Raw genomic sequence first — 18,544 nt, 5'->3', positions numbered from 1 at the left:
CACTCCCTTGCCCTGTGATCATGAAGGGGAGGATGTTGCTTGAGTTGGGTGGTGGCTGCCATTTTTGTCGATCCATATCAGAAGCCTGAAGTAGGTAGTTTATCCTCTTATTTTGTAGCCTGACTTTGAAGATTTTGTCCTTTTTATGACAAATGGCCTGAGCCATATTCTAGTGATATCTCAAGGAAATGAAGAACAGCCTGCCTGGGAAGAAACTGAACCCAATCCCGAGACTGAAACTAAAGTGTATGAGGATAATCACCATGAGGTGGCCCCACCTACGCTGAGGAAGGAGAAGCGGTACAGGTAACTCGAGACCATTTACATCGTATGAGGACGTAGTGAAGCGTAGTGTCCAAATACCTCAAACACATTTTGAGGTACACATTTAGAACACACATTTTTACGTTGGAACCACAAGTATTTCTTCCAGTCAGTCTAAAAAAGTGTATATTCGGCAAAGCTGGGATTTCCCTGAAAGTGTATGTCAAGAGGATTACAGTCTACGTTTGTCTTTCTAAAGCTGGGCACACCAGTGTGGCCTCCCAGCCTGGGGCCCCACGGATAGATTGGGACCATGTGTAATCCCTGCCAGGTCTATCTTTTCTGCTGTCTCCCCACATTCACTCCCACTTGCTCCGGGTCCTAAAGACATCAGATGTACTCTCCCCTCTTACTTTCAGCAGTTGGTTATGAATTGCTAAGAACTGAATGGTTGTATGTTTTCACTGATGGGTTTTTAAATAGTTGAAAATGAATGTAATATATACAGTCCCGGTTTCATGCACTGGCGTTTGTGCCTTTTATTCCCCCGAAGACTCAGAAAGTCCACCCAAGAGTCATTGGAACTATGTCTGAAAGAAAGGTGGGTGAGAATCTCTGAGTCTTGAGATTTCATCATGTGGCTGGACAGAGCATCTTCACTGCATTTTCTGGCCAGGAATCTCCAGAACTTTCCTTGTTGTCCTATTAATGTGTGCAGTAGCTTTTCTTGACTAGCTACATCTGCTGGTTCCTACCGATGCTTTTTAGGTAGCAGGAACTAATGTCATTCGTTGCAAGTTTTGAGTGGGATAGAGGGACTTATAGGTAAGTTGGCTGCTGACAAAGAGCTTTGTAAACAGTAGTACTTACTTTCACAGTTTTAACAGGGAATGATGGTCAGTGGTCAGAGGGAAGGTTTGGTGGGGAGAGTTGTGCTCAAAAAGATACCAGGCTTCATACCAGGACTTCTGAGCCATTAAAAAATGTCCTGTGAAACCCTCATTGTTAGCAGCTGGCATAAAAGAAGTCAGTATTCCACTGGTGCCATTGTTCTGGGGCAAGTCTGTGTCACATCTGACTTTGGAAAGCAGTTGTCTCCAAACGTTCGATACCGGCATAATCAGATGAACAATTTAGGCAATTGGCAGGGTGGGCATGGAGTGAGACGTGTTAATCTTGCTTTGGCAAAGTCTGCGGTATTTCCTTTCTGAACTTAGAGACTCCGTTTGCGTTTGGCCCGTCGTTACTCTGAGCAGTGGCCACCAGTAGGCAGCATGGAGTGGTGGGGTTCAAGTTCGTTTGTCTGGGAATCTGTTTTCACAGCTTTTGTTCTGGAGGCAGAGCATAACAGGGGCTGTGTACAGCTGCTGTCATCTTTTTTTTTTTTTTTTAATGTTTATTTATTTTTGAGAGAGAGAGAGAGAGGGAGAGAGCACAAACAAGGGAGGGGCAGAGAGAGAGGGAGGCACAGAATCTGAAGCAGGATCCAGGCTCTAAGCTGTTAGCATAGAGCCCAATGAGGGGCTCAAACTCATGAACCACGATATCATGACCTGAGCTGAAGCTGGATGCTTAACTAACTGAGCCACCCAGGTGCCCTGCTACTTTCATCTTTTAACTAAATCTAAAACCTAAAGGATAAAGAACTAAAACTCTCATGAATGATGTACCCATTTGTTCACTGTTTTTCTTTATGGCCGCCCTTCCCCCACCTCAAAGCCTCCTCACCTTCCTCTATGGGTATTGGGAGGAGGGAGTACTGGTGGGTGAGGAAGAAGGGAAATTAAAAGCAGGACAATTAGACTGGGAGTGGTAGGTGCCTCCTTCTGTGAACGTGAACAGAGCTCCCCGTCTTTGTTGGAGTGTTTGCCCTATGGAGAAAAACTCACATGTGGACCCACATGATTTGGGAGAACTTTCTTCGTGTTGTCACTTGCCCACTGGATCCCATGGCTGGCCCGGAGGAGGGAGTAGGAATCAGGAAGATGGTTCAGGCATCCATGGTTTTCATCCGCATTCCAAATTTGTTCATGATGACTTCTGATTATGGCACGTATATTATCTGTTTACATGTCTGTCTCCTTAATCAGTATATTAAGAACGCAAAGGTCAGAGTCCTTTATCTCTGCTTTCTGGTCATTCTACAGAAGAGGAAGGGCATGGTTCTATTAGCTACATTGTCCAGAGTCATATAAGTAGTTCCTGGCCATCTTCACTAATTCACTCACTCCTGCCTTCCTTCCTTCCTTCACTCATTTATTCTGTTATGCATCCTTCCTTTATGTAGTATTTATTAAAGTCCTGCTATGTGCCAAGTCTTGGGGATACAGAGATGGGTGAAAATTAAACGATCTCTAAAGTCTCTTTTGCTCTAAATCCTTATGACTGAGTAAAGATGATAGTTCCGACCTCCTATAATATATTGCATTTCTCTGGCCACACAAAGTGTCTATTGTATTCTTAGTAACCTATTTATCTCCTATACATGACATATCTTGTAGACAGCAGGTTTTTCTTTTATAAAACTCTCATTTAAATTAAAGATAATAGGTACAATTTCTAAAATAATCTTTAAAAGTATTTCTGGGATCAGAGCAGTCTGAATACTATACCCCTACTATCTATTCCCATCTCCAGACCTTTCTTGCCTCTCTGGAATCAAAGGGAACCTGTACTAATAAGCATCTGGCCACAGGTGAGGCCTGGAGCTCTGTGTACAGAACGAAAGAGAAGGGGAGGGGACAGGTCACAGGGGACAAGAATCTGGAGAAAACCACCAGCCTTGGGAAGAACAAACACAGACTTGTGACTTCCCGGGACCAGGTTGACACTGAACTTCACTGGGCCTTCCTGACCTTCTGAAAGCCCAAGATGGAGCTGAGTGGGATTACTGAAATGCCCTGCCTTTGAGGACCAGCTCCATAATGGCTCTTACCAGAGGAACAACAACCTGCTCGCTGGTAGCCTAGAGGTCATTCTGGCCTTTCAGCCATAGGGTTTCCATCACCTAAGACACTCAAAACCAGGTGTAAGCCCCAGTAAACAAACCAAGAAAAATGACTGTCTACCAAGGGGAGCCTAGTGGCCAAAGGAAGATCTACACAAACACCAGAACAGAAGCCCAGTGAAAAAGAACTACTAAGGATAGAAAAATCCTCAAATAAAATAATAGTAATAGGAGTTATCATCATAGTAATACTTGCGATCCAAGTGCTACATACACATAAAAAGAGACTTTCCCATTTGAACTATAAAATAAATTATGATTTGAACTCTAAATTCAGTCTGATAGTCATTTGAGACTCGGTTTAATGCCTTGGAAAATCAGATACAAGAAGTAGCTCAAAGGACAGAAAAAAAATGAGACAGACTTCATGAGAGCAGACCAGAAACAACGTGGAGAATGTACTGGAAAGATCAATGTGCTAATAAGAGAGATTCCATACAGAAAAGAAAGAACAGATGAACAAGCTATAACTCAACGAATAATAGGGAAAAAATTTCCTGAAACGAAGAAACACATGCATTTGCCGACTGAAAGGGTTTACAGTGGCCCAGTCTCGACTGATGCAGAGAAACACAGATACGGGAATATCCTGGGAAGACACACTGTATGTCATTTCCAGAGACAAAGAACAGCCCGTGGTGTACTTAGGATGGCCAAAACCCCAAGCAGATAATTTCCTTAACACCCCTCTCCTCTATATGACAATATTATTTTTATTTTTATAAAAATTTTAAAGGATTTTTCTGAGAGGGAGAGAGTGTGAGTGAGTGGGGGAGGGGCAGAGGGAGAGGGAGAGAGAAGCTCAAGAAGGTTCCACCAGCATGGAGCCCGACAGAGGGCTGGATCTCACAACCGTGAGATGACAACCTGAACGGAAATCAAGAGTCAGGCGCTCAGCCGCCTGAGCCACCCAGGCGGCCCATGACAATATTATTTTTAGTACTAGCTATTGAGCAAGACAATAATAGAAAAAAACCCCATAAATAGTGAAAATTGTCCTTTACAAAATTTTGTGTATATATGAACATAGAAGCAAAAAGTAAAAAATGAATATTATAATATCAAAAATGAAACAATAGGTTAATACTGTTTAATTATATTAATATGTTTTCTTAGAAAGGAAAACATTTGCATACTTATATATATTAGTCTATCACAGAAACAAAGTGCAATTTTTGTTTGCAAGCCTTAAGTTTTGATGATTTGCTAGTGACATTCTCAAAATTGATCTTCACTGGATGTCAATAGAGATACGTAAAATTCCTGTTTCCTGATAAATTCCAGATATTGCAATCTGCCAATAGCTCTGTTATTTTAGAATTGATTCTTATATGCAGAGTAGAAGCTAGAGCACACTGTTTATTAAATGTAAATAATAAAAATGCTAACTTGAAGCCCACACATATATTATTAAAATTTAACACATTATAACCACAGGAATTGTTCAGAATGTGGAGAAAAGTTTTTTGTTTTTGTTTTTTCAAGGAGGAGTAGTAACATACCACTAATGCTATTTAGAATTGCTGGTGCATGGTGATGCTAAGAAGCAGCCCAACTTTTAGTTTAAAAATTGGTTTAAGGCGCCTGGGAGGCTCAGTTGATTGAGTCCGACTCTAGCTCAGGTCATGATCTCACAGTTCGTGAGTTCGAGGCCCACGTCGGGCTCTGTGCTGACCGCTCAGTCTGGAGCCCGCTTTGGATTCTATGTCTCCCTCTCTCTCTGCCCCTCCCCTGCTTGCTCTCTCTCTCTCTTTCAAAAATAAACATTAAAATTAAAAAAAAAAAATAAAAGAAATGGTTTTAAAATTTCTTAGAGACAGTGCATCCCCCAGTGACTTGCACTTTAGGTAATCCCTTTCCACCAACTGCCTGTCTGGCAGCAACTGAGAATAAGTTACTTACAAGGACAAATCTCTGACTGGCATGGGACTTGTCATCAGACTCCTGAGAGAAACAGACCCCCCCCCCCCCCCATCTTAATGAAGATGCTCCACTTTACCTAGTGGAGCAAAGGAAAAAGTTTAGGAACATGCTTAGGAATATATCTCCTGGAAGATATTTGAGGGAAGACTTGTCCAAACAAAAAATGAAAAGAGATACTTCCATCTGAGGGAAAAAAGTGAAGGGAAACAATTCTCCTCAGAGAGGAGAAAGATGAGATAAAGAAGTAACACAGCATTTTAAGGTTCTTTTTTGAGTTTGCAGAAGTGGAGATGGGTGGAGTGTTAGAGCTGAGAAATAGTGTGTGCCAGGATGCAGGAAATACTCAGAACATATGCGTTTGGTTATGGAAGCAGGTTAAAGATGGTGACCATTAATGCAGTGGATGAGTATACATGGGACCTCTATGTTAACAAGGGAATACCACGGAATGGATAGCAACTTGCTCAGACCAGCAGATGGGAGAAAGAAAAAAGAAGAAAGTATAATTTAAAATAAATAGTATATATAAAGTAAGATGGAAGGAATATAGTTAAGTATATGGCTATTATACTAAGTATGAAAAGGTTAATTATCCCATTAAATACAGAGATTACAAGGTTAAAGTTTAAAAAAGTTAAAAACCATTATAGTAACAATTGACACAGAGGAGAATCCTCAATGGGTGCTAAAACCATTGCGTGAAAAATATATACACTTTCAAATTGTGTCCTCTCAGATTTCTTCTTATTTACAAAGTGGAAATGGTAGCTTTTCAATGGGGAAAACACTTTGAAGGGAGATATCACTTCAACTACATTAATATCACCAACAATAGGAAAAACTTACATTGCGTATATCATCTTGTGACAAGGACACAGATTCGTATCCTGAAAGTAATAGGAAACTATTGGTCCATCCAGTAGTTTGAAACCATCCCAAATGAGGAATAGTCCACAAAACAACTGGCCTGGACTCTTCAAAATGTCAGTATCATGAAAGACAAGAAGGCTGATTATTGTTAGAGATTAAAAGAGACCAGGGAGATAGGACAATTACATGCAATGTATGGTCCAGGATTAGGAAAAATTACTATTGATGGGACAGTATTTTATGATTGGTGAAATTTGAATATGAACAGTTTATGAGATAAAAGTTTTATATCAAGTAAACTTTCCTGAAGTATTTAGGAGGGTGAATGGTTAAAATATCTGCAGCCTACTTTTAAATGGTTCAGTCAACACACACACACACACACACACACACACACACACACACACACAGGAGAGGGGAGGGGGATGAGAGGGATAGAGAGAACAAATGTGGCAAAATGCTAACAGTTGGTAAATCTAGGGTTCATTATCATACTCTTGCAACTTTTCTGCCAATTTAATTTTTTCAAAATAAAGTTTTAAAAACGCACTCATCTACATTCTGTTCAAAAGAAACACACAGGGGTGCCTAGGTGGCTCAGGGGTTAAGCATCCAGCTTCGGCTCAGGTCATGATCTCACGGTTCATGAGTTCAAGCCCTGAGTCAGGCTCTGTGCTAACAGCTCAGAGCCTGGAGCCTGCTTTGGATTCTGTATTTCCCTTTCTGCCCCATCCCCTGCTCATGCTTTGTCTCTCTCTCTCAAAAATAAATAAACATTAAAAATTTGTTTTTAAAAAGAAATAAAGAAAAATAAAAGGGATCTATCTATCTATCTCCAGGCAAAATAAAGTATTAGAATTGAACATTACAAGTGCTAAATTTAATAAAGAAGGACATGATGTGAAAACAACATTTATGAAGTAGATATAGTCATCAAAAAGTGCCCTGATAGAATTACATATACTCTATAAATATATGTAGCCTTAAATCCCACACATACATTTTCTTTGTTTACAAGAAAGCCTTAACACATTTTTTAAAATTAAGATTTCACCACACGCATTTGCTAGTTATAATCCAATAAAATTGGAAATAAACAATAAAAAGATGACTGGGGCGCCTGAGTGGCTCAGTTGGTTGAGCGGCCAACTTCGGCTCAGGTCATGATCTCACAGTCTGTAGGTTTAAGCCCTGCATCGGGCTCCGTGATGACAGCTCAGAGCCTGGAGGCTGCTTTGGATTCTGTGTCTCCCTCTCTCTCTGCCCCTCACCCGCTCATGCTCTGTATCTCTCTCTCTCAAAAATGAATAAACATTAAAAAAAATTTTTTTTTAAATATGACCAAAATGTCTTATGTATTTGAAAACACACCATGTTCTTCTAAATGATCCTTGACTCAAAGACAACCTTAAGAAAAGTAGAAACTACCTGCAAAGCTTAACATGAAGGAAAGAAAAACGTGTTTAACCATATTTTATGTTGGTCTTCTTTATCCTCCCAAAAAGTCAAAACATACATGATTTCATGTAATTGAGTTTTGGATTGGTTCAACAAAAAATTGAATTAAATGCATATTTTTTGATTTGATAGAAAGATACAACTTTACATGAAAATTTAATTTTTGTTTATTTTATTAAACCATTAAAGTATTTGTGAACTTATTACCAGTTTTAATTTTCTGGCATGGTTATTAAATTTCAGCTTACAATAATCTTAAATTACATTTTGGATTTCCACAGTTTACAAGAATATCTGGAAAGACAACATATATCTCAGCTCTGTGATATTGAAGAGGGTATAGCTAACGTTAATAAGTTTATTGATATGTTCTTCCCTGATTTTAAAAGTATGAAAAACCTCAAATTAGAAAAGATCCTGGCATTACTTCGACCAGATCTCTTTCAAGAAAAGAAAGGTAAGAAATAAGTATAAATAAACCCTAGTATAATTGCATCAAAGACTATTATTTTAAAATTTAACATTGAAGAAAAAAGCACCTGAAATAAGAAATTTAGTTAATACTAATCTAATTTCTCAATGATAAAGAATAACACATTTTTGTAGGTAAAGAGTTTGCAAATTATTTTCTAACATTTGAATTTGTTAAAGTAGATTTTAATATGGTAGGACTTATTATATAATAAAGATTGGACTTTATATCTGAAATGCCTTGAATTAATGCACCTCCTCATTAATTGTGTGATTTGATACTTTACCAAGTCTATTTCTTCATGTATAAAATTCAGAAGATTAAAATGAGGGGCATCTGGCTGGCTGAGTTGGTGGAGCGTGTGACTCTTGATCTCGGGGTCATGAGTTTCAGCCCCACGTTGGGAGTAGAGCATACTTAAAAAAAATGAGAAAACATAAAGTGCCTGGCACTTGAAGGGTGCTAGTTATTTTTTTAAGTTTGTTTATTTTGAGACTGAGAGAGAGAGTGAGTGTGAGTGGGCGAGGGGCAGAGAGAGGGAGAGAGAGAATCCCAACGACGTTCCACATTGTCAGCCCAGAGCCCAATGCAGGGCTCAATCTGGTGAACTCTGAAATCATGGCCTGAGCCAAAGTCCAAAGTGGGATGCTTTTTAACCAACTGAGCCACCCAGGCTCCCCAGGGTGCTAGTTATTTTTAGCCTTATCCCATATTCACCTGGCAGGGGGAATATGACAGAATAAGAATTCACACCATACATGCACACTCTTAGTTCTTTTTTATAGCTGGTATATGGGAATACAGTTGATATTTGTATATTGACCTTATGTTCTTTGACTTGGTAAACTCACTTGGTTCTAGAAGCTTTGGTATAATTTCTATGTAGACCAGGGTTTCTCAACTTCAGACCTACTTACGTTGGGGGCTAGATGATTCTTTTGTTGAAAGGGGCGTTATCGTGTGCACTGTAAAATGTTTATAGCATCCTTGGCCTCTTGTCACTTGATGCCACTAGCATCCTCTCTGCCCCCAGGGCGATAACCAAAAATATCTCCAGACGTTGTCACACGCACCCTTGCAGGACAAAATATCAGGCCAAGAGCCCGTGAAGGGGACAGTAATATCATCTGCAAATCCAGACAGTTTTACCTCTTTCTTTGGAAGTGTCTTCCGCTTACCTCATTGAACTAGCTAGAACTCTCTGTTGATGCTAGCAAGATGTTAGGCTTGCTTTATGCTTTACCTTACAGCAAAGCACTCGGTCTTTTACCGTGAAGCACAACATTAGCTCTAATATACCCCTCACCTGATTTTTAAAAACCCCACATGTTTTTACTTTGGGGAGTTTTTTTTTTTTTAATATCATGAATAGATATTGTGTTTTCTCAATTATTTTTTCTGTATCTACTGATCTGATTATATTTTATTTTCTTGAGTTTGAGAATACAGTAACTACTTTGATTTTTGAATGTTGGACCGGCCTTGCGTCCTTCAGAAAAGCCACACTTGGTTGTCTATTGTTCTCTTTAAAAATAGCTGGATTTGATTTTTTTAATATTTTGTTGAGGCGTTTTGTGTCTACATTCATGAGAAATATTTGTTGTTTTCCTTTCTTGTAGTGTCTTTATCTGGTTTTGGTGTCAGGGTAACGCAAGCCTTATAAACGTGAGATAAGAAGTTGTCAGTCCTCTTCTCTGGAAGAGATCATGTATAATTCATGTTACGTCTTTCTTAAATGTTTATTAGAATTTACCAGGGAAACTTATCTGGGCCTAGAATTTTCTTCTTTAGAATGTCTTAGCTTTGTTTTCCTTCTTAAATCCTTTAAAATATGGACATATTTTTTAAATGACCAGACCATATTTTAGAAAGGTTTTTAGATTTACAGAAAAATTAAGAAAGATAGTACAGAGTTTCCATTATCCCTATCCACCCCCTTCCAACAGCTTATCCAATTAACACCTTATATTATGGTGGAAATATTTTTATAATTAATGAACCAGTATTGAAATGTTATTAACTGAAGTTCATAGTTTACAATAATGTTCACTCTTTGTTTTGTACATTCTATGGTTTTTAATAAATGCATAACGTCATGTATCCCCTTTACAGTATCACACAGAATAGAATCACTGCCCTAAAAAAAATCCCCTTTTCCTGTTCTCCCTTCCTCCCTCCCAACTTCTGGTGACCACTGATCTTTTGCTGTCTCTAGTTTTTGCTTTTTCCAGAATGTCATACAGTTGGAATCATAGAGTATGTGGCTTTTCAGACTGATTCCTTTCACTTAGCAATATGCACTTAAGACACCAAAAATTGTGTTGTAATTTTTTGCTTTTCAACAGTGCTGACTTTTTAAAGAACTTCAGAGGAGGAAAATGTTTATTATATTCACCCAGATATTTACTGTTATCTTCTATTCCTTTTGGAAGTTCCACGTTTCCCTCTGATATCATTTCCCTTCTACTCAAAGAACTTTAGCACTTTTTTTTTAAGAGCAGGTCTGGTGGCAATAAATTCAATTGGTTTTCTTTCATCAAAGAAAGTCTTATTTTCTTTCTTTCAAAAAAAATGTTTTAAGTTTATTTTTTGAGAGAGACAGAGCACAGGGCAGGGAGGGGCAGAGAGAGAGAGAGGGTGAGAGAATCTCAAGCAGATTTTACATTGTCAGTGCAGAGCCCGATGCAGGGCTTGAACTCACAAACCATGAGATCATGATTTTAGCTGAAACCAAGAGTCGGATGCTTAACTGACTGAACCACCCAGGTGCCCCAGAACGTCTTTATTTTCATTCCTGAAGGATATTTGTACTGATATAGAATGCTGGTTTTCCAGTTCATTTCCTTCAGCACTTTAAAAATGTTGTGCCACTGCCTTCTGGCTTTACTGGTATCTAATGAAAAATCCATGGTCATTCAACGCATTTTTTTCCTTATATGTAATATAGCTTTTTATTTGTTTATTTATTTTGGGGATTGCTTTCAAGATTTTTTCTTTGGTTTTTAACAGCTTTATTATTATGCATGTGACTATACCTTTCTTTGAGCTTATCTTTGACTTTGGGGTTCCTTGAACTTCTTGAATCTATAAATGTCTTTCACCAAATTTGAGGAATTTTCCACCATTATTTTTTTAAATTATCTTTTCCGTGCCAACTCTTTCACCATCTGGGACTTTTGACATTGTCTTACAGACTCCTGAGGCTTTGGCCTAAATTTGTTTTCTCTGTGTAGTTCTGATTGGATCATTTCACTTGTGTTAGCTTTAAGATTGAAATCTGTGATCTTCTTGTTGGCATTCGGCCCATCCAATGAATATTTATTTCAGTTGTAATGTTTTTCAGTTTTACACACCTCATTCGGTTCATTTTTGTAACTGCTATTTCTCTGCTGAAAACTTTCATCTTTCCAGTCATTTCAAGAGTGTTCATCCTTACTTCATGGAGCATTATAATTGTTCCTTCAAATTCTTTATCTGAATATTTCAATATCTACATTGGAGTTCTTGAGATTTACTTAGTTCTTTTTTTTTTTTTTTTTAAGTTTTTATTTATTTACTTTGAAAGAGACACAGGGGATGGGGCAGAGGGAGAGGGAGAGAGAGAATACTAGGCAGGCTCCACACTGCCAGCTCAGAGCCTGATGTGAGGCTTGAACCCACAAGCCATGAGATCATGGCCTGAGCTGAAGTCCAGAGTAGGATGCTCAACTGCCTGAGCCACCAGGTGCCCCAAGATTTGCTTAGTTCTTTATAGGTTGCATAATTTTGTATTGTATTTTAGTTCTTGGTCACTTGAGTATTGTTATGAGACTGATGAATGGTGTTAAAGTCTTTTAGAGAATGTTGACTTCTTGTTTGTTTCAGAAGTCAGTTGGTCAGGTTAAGACCACATGTCCCATCCCACTTTCTATGGGTTGTTTCCAATGTCAGTTGCATTTTCAAAGTTTTTGTATGCTATTCTGGACTTCACAGCTTAGAACTCACTCGGAGACCTAGGTGATGCTCGATACTGAGGTTCAATTCTCAAGCCACTAAGTTGCCACTTATCAGCCCAACCATAGTCATTGCTTGGGGGGTCAGTCCACTACTTCAAACACAGGTCTAGTCAGTCGCTTTCCCCCCCGGTCCCCACCATCTCTGGCTGTATCTCATAAGCCGCTATTCTTTGTCCTCTGGATGGATATCTGGGGTTTTAGCCTCCCTGTGTGATTGGGCACAGCCCACGTTTAGGACTGCCTCCTAAATGTGAGGAAAAATGTGGAGGTGAGAAAAAAAGTAACAGGGTTTTCCCCACACTGTTCAGGCCACAGAGGCCCCCCTTCCCAGGCTCACTGGTTAAAGGGAAGGACTTGCTCTCAGTTTTAGGTGCTTGCAGGGCCTCCGCTCCCTTCACAGTACATTTCACGGCTGGGGCTTGCCTTCTAGTAGGTCCAGGAGAGGGAAAAAGCAAAATCAAAACGAAGAAGCCTCCTAAAATGGGGATATCCTCCCAAGTCTCCATCCCACAAGATGGAGTTTAGCAGAGTTTTATTCCTCTCTCCATGCTCAACCCCACCCCAGTTATAATATCTGTGGTCTTAATTTTTGTGACTGTTGTTTGAAGTTTTAGTATACCGATGGTGGTGGTGATGTTACTTTTATGATGCATATCTTATCTTTTGATAATATTTTGCAATTTATATCTTGTTTATGGTCAGGTTTACAACGGGTATGTTTAGAATTTTTCTTATATAAATTGGTTTTCCTGTTCCCACAGTCCTTAGATCTATTAATTTCCCACTTTTTAATCACTTAGTTATATTTTCTCAGTTACCTGAAATATATATATATATATATGTGTATATATATATATATATATACATATATATATATTTTAATTTTTTAATGTTTATTTTTGAGAGAGAGAGAGAGACAGCGTGAGTGGGGGAGGGGCAGAGAGAGAGGGTGACACAGAATCCGAAGCAGGCTCCAGGTTCTGAGCTGTCAGTGCAGAGCCAGACGTGGGGCTCGAACTCACAAACCATGAGATCATGACCTGAGCTGAAGCCGGATGCCTAACTGACTGAGCCACCCAGGCACCCCACACCTGAGGCATATATTTAAACACGTTTTTGAAAAAGATATGTACTTCTTTCGTTTTCTGAACGCTGGCATATTTAAGAATATCTTTTGTTACCTTTGTGTATAAAGGAAACTTACCTGACTATATATTTTTAAGAAATAAATCCCCCATCCCCAAACCTATAGACTTTTTGCATTGAGGAGGAAAGTCTGTTTTCAGCCTGGTTTTTGTTCCTTTGCAGATAATTCAGTTTTTGTTATGTTTTGTTTGTTTGACTTAGATACTTGTAGAATTTTCCCTCATTACTCAAAAATTTCCAAGATTTTGTAGATATATCAGAATGAATTGGTCATGGGGCACCTGGGTGGCTCAGTCAGTTAAGCCTCCGACTTTGGCTCAGGTCATGAACTCACGGTTCAAGAGTTCGAGCCCCACGTTGGGCTCTGTTCTGACAGCTCAGAACCTGCAGCCTGCCTCGGATTCTGTGTCTCCCTCTTTCTGCCCCTCCCTTGCTCTCGCTCTTTGTTTCTCTCAAAAATAAAACATTAGGGGCACCTGGGTGGCTCAGTCGGTTAAGCATCCGACTTTGGCTCAGGTCATGATCTCGCGCTCCGTGAGTTCCAGCCCTGCGTCGGGCTCTGTGCTGACAGCTCAGAGCCTAGAGCCTGCTTCGGATTCTGTGTCTCCCTCTCTCTCTGGCCCTCCCCCGTTCATGCTCTGTCTCTCTCTGTCTCAAAAATAAATAAACGTTAAAAAAAATTAAAAAAATAAATAAAACATTAAAAAAATTTTTTAAAAGAAAAGAATGAACTGGTTTTGGGGTACCTGGGTGGCTCAGTTGGTTCAACGTCTGACTCTTATTTCGGCTCAGGTCATGATCTAATGGTTCATAGGTTCAAACCCCATGTCATGCTCTGCGCTGTTAGCATGGAGCCTGCTTGGGATTTTTCTCTCCCTCCCTCTCTGCCTCTCTCTCTCACTCTCTTTCTCAAAATAAATAAATAAATATTTTTTAAAAAAGAATAAACTGGTTTTTCCATATTTATTTGGTTACTAACCACCTGACTTAGCGATTTGTCTGTGATAGAGGAGATAGAAGATAGCAAAGTGCTCTAGGCTTTGAAGTATGATTTTTATGGATGAGGTTATTCCATGAAGCATCCTTACAATTGCTAGGTGCTTTGTCTAGGAGTTCTCTGCATCCCCACACCTGCCACTGAACGTATGCATCCAGTGGCATCACTGAATTACTTGAGGTGATGTCTGAAAAGCCTCATGGACACTATGCAACAAAATAAAATAGTTATTATCATATCTATCATACTTGTCTACATTGGAATTTGAAGCGGAACCGAATCCTCGAGTAATGAGGTCAAGGAAACGCAATACCATCTTGCAAATAGTGGTACTCCCCATGCTTTTTACTTTAATCATTGGAAACTGAGGCCCCTCTGTGTTGTGTTGTAATTCTTGTGATCACCCATCTGAGAGAGTGCCAACTAAGGAGAGGCTCATTGAGTCTAGTTTCTTTAACTTTATGGAGCTTTGCTTTCCCTAAATATTTTTCCTCAGCTTTTCTCATAAGCCATGACAAGAAGCCATCCTATGCAAATTGTTTGAGGATTTGCTGTCACTTTTAAACTGTTGGCCACTAGGTACCCTCATATGAGAAAACATTTTTTGTTTTTGTTTTTGTTTTTGTTTTTTAATTCAGCAATGCAAAAACCTTACAAATTATTTCAGTCTCCTCTAAGGATTCCTCCTTAAAAAAATTTTTTTTTTAATGTTTATTTTTGAGAGAGAGTATGAGCTTGTGGGCGGAGGTGGGGGGGGGGGACTGCAGAGGAGGGAAGGAGGAGGAGGGAAAGGGAAGCAGGGAGGAGGAAAGGGGACAGGGGCAGGGAGGGAGACATAGAATCTGAAACAGGCTCCAGACTCTGAGCTGTCAGCCCAAGGCGGACATGGGACTTGAACCCACGAACCGTGAGATCATGACCTGAGCTAATACTTAACCCACTGAGCCACCCACGCACCCCAGGATTCTACCTTTTAAAATCCAAGAACTATGTAAACATTCTGTTTTTTCTTCCTCTTGTCTGTGAGCTCGTTCTGAAGCATATTATTGCTTAAACTCTATTAACTTGTATGTTTTCTTGTTTGTTTTACTCTTTCCTAACAATGGTTTGCTTAGGCTGAGTCCATTAACTCTATTCCATGCCCAGCAGGGGAGAGGATGCATTTTCAGCTAGGTTGCATTTTTGGCTTTCAGTGGAGCCCAGTGCTGTCCGGGCCCTGAGTCAGCATTTGTGTTTTGGGTTTTGCCTTCTTTGTTACAAGATGGCCTCACAGCTCTAGGCCTCATGCCGCTGAAATGCCTTAGACAGGACAGAAGGTGGTGTAGGGCAGGGAAGCCGTCCCCCTGGGTACCTCTCTCAGAAGCAGCCCCAGTCCAGGTCCTTTGTGTATCATTGACCAGATCTGGGCAGCATCGCCACCTGTCCATAAGGGAGGTTGGAGAAGTTGAGTATTGCATTTTCTAGACTTCCACAGTGGGACGTCGCCAGAGAAGGAGGAGACTGAGAAATACTTTTGGGTTTCCAATCATCGTGTTTCTCCCCAAGTGGGACAAGTAAAATAGGGCTAGTGAAGATATAAACTGTTTACACATACTTATGTAATTGTGTTAACTGGTTATTTTGGTTACTGTCTATACCCACGCACACGCTCGTGTGTGCACCTAAGGAAAAGGTTTACTAGTGAGACACCTCTGCTTGTGTGTTTGCATGTGTGTGATTCCTGTGTGACGAAAAATCAGACACAGCGACATAAATCATAATTCGGTACGTTAAGAATGCTGTTCACCTTAAAATCTGAGAAGCTATTTTTGCCAACTTCTAAATTTCATATGAGGATGAGAGGCATTATATGCCTTCATAATAATACATTCAGTCTGGTATGGATAGCCAGCAACCCATCAGTTTAACACTTATCATGTGACTTTTTATTTAGAGAATGTTTTAGGTATCATCCATGATGAAGGCTTTAAAATACTGATGCAGAGACCAATCGTATTGTCAGAAGAAGAAGCACAAACACTGTGCAAGGAATATGAAAATGAAGATTATTTTGAAAATCTTATAAAAAAAATGACCAGGTAAAGTAGATTTCAGGTTTAGAAGGCGCAATCTGATTTAGTCTTATTTATCCATTTAAATTCTAGTTCATTGACATACAATGCGATTTTGGTTTCAGAGTAGAATTCGGTGATTCATCACTTCCGTACAACACCCAGTGCTCATCCCAACAAGTGCCCTCCTTAGTACCCGTCACCCATCTGGCCCATTCCCCACCCACGTCCCTCCATCAACCCTCAGTTTGTTCTCTGTCTTTAAGAGTCTCTTGTGGTTTGTTTGGTTGAGTTTTGAATCATTTAAATCTTCTTCTGAACCTGCCCTGGTCAAGCTGCCACACCTCTCAGTTCTGTAACCATGTGCTGAGTCTCCTTCTTTGCCAGTCTCACCCCCACCTCAAGTCTCTGCTCAACTGTCTCATCTGCTCTCGTCCCCCTGGAATGCTACTGGAGCAATGGAAAGGCCCAAGTGAAGTCACTGGAATCCGCTGAGTCGAGTGCCAGAAATCTGTGGTGTGTGACATCATGTCCAAGTAGAGAACTCACTGACTCTCGAGGGTTTTGGTAGTCCTAGCGATCATTAGTCCAAGGAGAATAAGATGCTAGAAATCTGTCAGGTTTCTGGAAGGGTAAGTGAAATAGCAGCTGGGACAGAAATCCAGCAAGGGTACATGAATCAGCAGGAATATGGGAATACTATATAGGAACCTGTCTATCAGAACCAAGGTCCTTCTCTTCCCTTCCTTAGTCTGCTTCCATACTTGTATAAGGTGCTCAATATACTCTTGGGAGTACACTGATGGAAATTAGTCTTAGAGTCTTGGTAAAAGAATCATCTCGACTTGTATTATCTATACATATTTAGCTACTGAGCCATAATATACGGCTTTTTTTTTTCTTTTAACAGCGGTCCATCTCTAGCCCTTGTTTTATTGAGAGACAATTGTTTACAACACTGGAAAGAGTTAATTGGGCCCAGCAGTGTTGAAAAAGCCAAGACATCTGTTCCAGAGAGGTAGGATTCATACCGTGGGTCCCAAACTTTTTTCATGGGAGACACTTTAATTTTATTTTGGATGTGGGTACAAGAGCCACAGCTCCAGTCCAAGAGAGGCTCTCAGAAAAACTACTTTCCCTGATTGTGACTGGAGGCCCAGTCCAATGGCAGCTCAAATAGAGCCAGGGCTTTGCAGACGAAGGTTTTGGGATGCTCAGTGTGGGGATGGGAAGTAAGTGGTGTACCCAGCCAAAAAGCCATCTCTTGGCCTTGGTAGGAATCAATTCAGGAGAGGAAAGGCCCATCCTTCAAGTGAGCAAGAACAGAGATGTTCTATCAGATACAGAAAACTTGCCATACGTGTTGGTATAATAAATAACAGTACTAATGAAGCATCACATGTAACCGTTGAAATGTTTTCTTTTGGGTAGGATATCTGGAATCTGACTTGTTCTGCATAGACACATTTTACCCCTTATTTAGCCCTACAATTACCATAAAGGATAATAGGGTTAGACGGTCTATAGAATCACTTAATGAAACGTAGCATAAAAGGCAAGGTATAGCATTCGAGAGAGAAATTCCTATCAACACAAGGCCTACACTTCTAGCCATACTGTTCTAGAAATTACAGTTTCAAGTGTGAAGGTAGTGCACCAGCATGGAGGTACATTCTCCCGGTGAAGGCAGGCACTCAGTAACTGCTCCTCCCTACCCCACTATTATAGTGAGGATTCCAACCAAAGCCCTTATGCCCCCTATGTTGCTACAAGTTCACAGCTAATCTTGACTGTTATTTATGGTTCCTCCTTTCCCAGTTTCCGTGGCTCTACCCAGTTCCTTCAGGTTGCTGTTAGAATAACTCAGCAGAGCTCTGCCCTTTCCTGCACTTGGGTCAGATTCAGCACTGCCTGGCTTAATCTGAAATAAGGTCATTTGCATAAAGGAGAAACACAGCAACCCTCACACTCATCACCTACTCCCTCTGTCCTATCCTCCCCTTCACACACACTTTTCTCAATAATCATGTCTCATGGCACCACGGAGGGGCTGGTTGTTGCTCTCTGCAGTGAACAGAGTAAGTGCTGGTGATATGTTAGGTGACACCTTATACATTCATTGTGCAAATCCCCTACCCCTGGAAAACCAGGCTCCAAGGGTCTTGGGTTGCAAACATCTTCAAATCAGAGGTGAGAGAACCGCCAAGGATCAAGTGGGAAGTTCAAGTTGGATAAGGCAAAAAGGAAATCTGAATGCATCAGTAAAAGCAGAGAGGCAAGAAGAGGGTCTGAGGACCGAAAGCCAATGACCAGTAAAGTCAGGTCATTAACAGGAAAGGACATTATTCGCTGTGGCTGGAT

The 18,544-nt window shown here is 40.2% G+C and overlaps 1 protein-coding gene across 4 annotated transcripts in view; it reads left to right on the top strand.

The window, feature by feature from the left end:
• Positions 1-18,544, top strand: part of NME8 (NME/NM23 family member 8) — a 103,403-nt gene that overhangs the window by 20,875 nt on the left and 63,984 nt on the right. For all 4 annotated transcript variants that reach the window (XR_008420161.1, XR_008420162.1, XM_053896804.1 and 1 more), the window contains exons 10-13: positions 119-306; positions 7,804-7,979; positions 16,066-16,210; positions 17,094-17,201. Coding sequence is in view for 2 of the 4 variants with exons in the window: in XM_053896804.1 (XP_053752779.1) it covers positions 119-306; positions 7,804-7,979; positions 16,066-16,210; positions 17,094-17,201 (617 nt within the window). In the remaining 2 variants the exon portion in view is untranslated. The remainder of the gene's footprint in view (positions 1-118; positions 307-7,803; positions 7,980-16,065; positions 16,211-17,093; positions 17,202-18,544) is intronic.

The sequence above is a fragment of the Panthera pardus genome, unplaced genomic scaffold (genome assembly GCF_024362965.1).
Source record: "Panthera pardus isolate Hobbes unplaced genomic scaffold, ASM2436296v1 HiC_scaffold_8, whole genome shotgun sequence".
Lineage (NCBI taxonomy): Eukaryota > Metazoa > Chordata > Mammalia > Carnivora > Felidae > Panthera > Panthera pardus.
The sequence above is the reverse complement of the archived record's forward strand: the minus strand, read 5'-3'. Positions and strand labels throughout refer to the sequence as shown.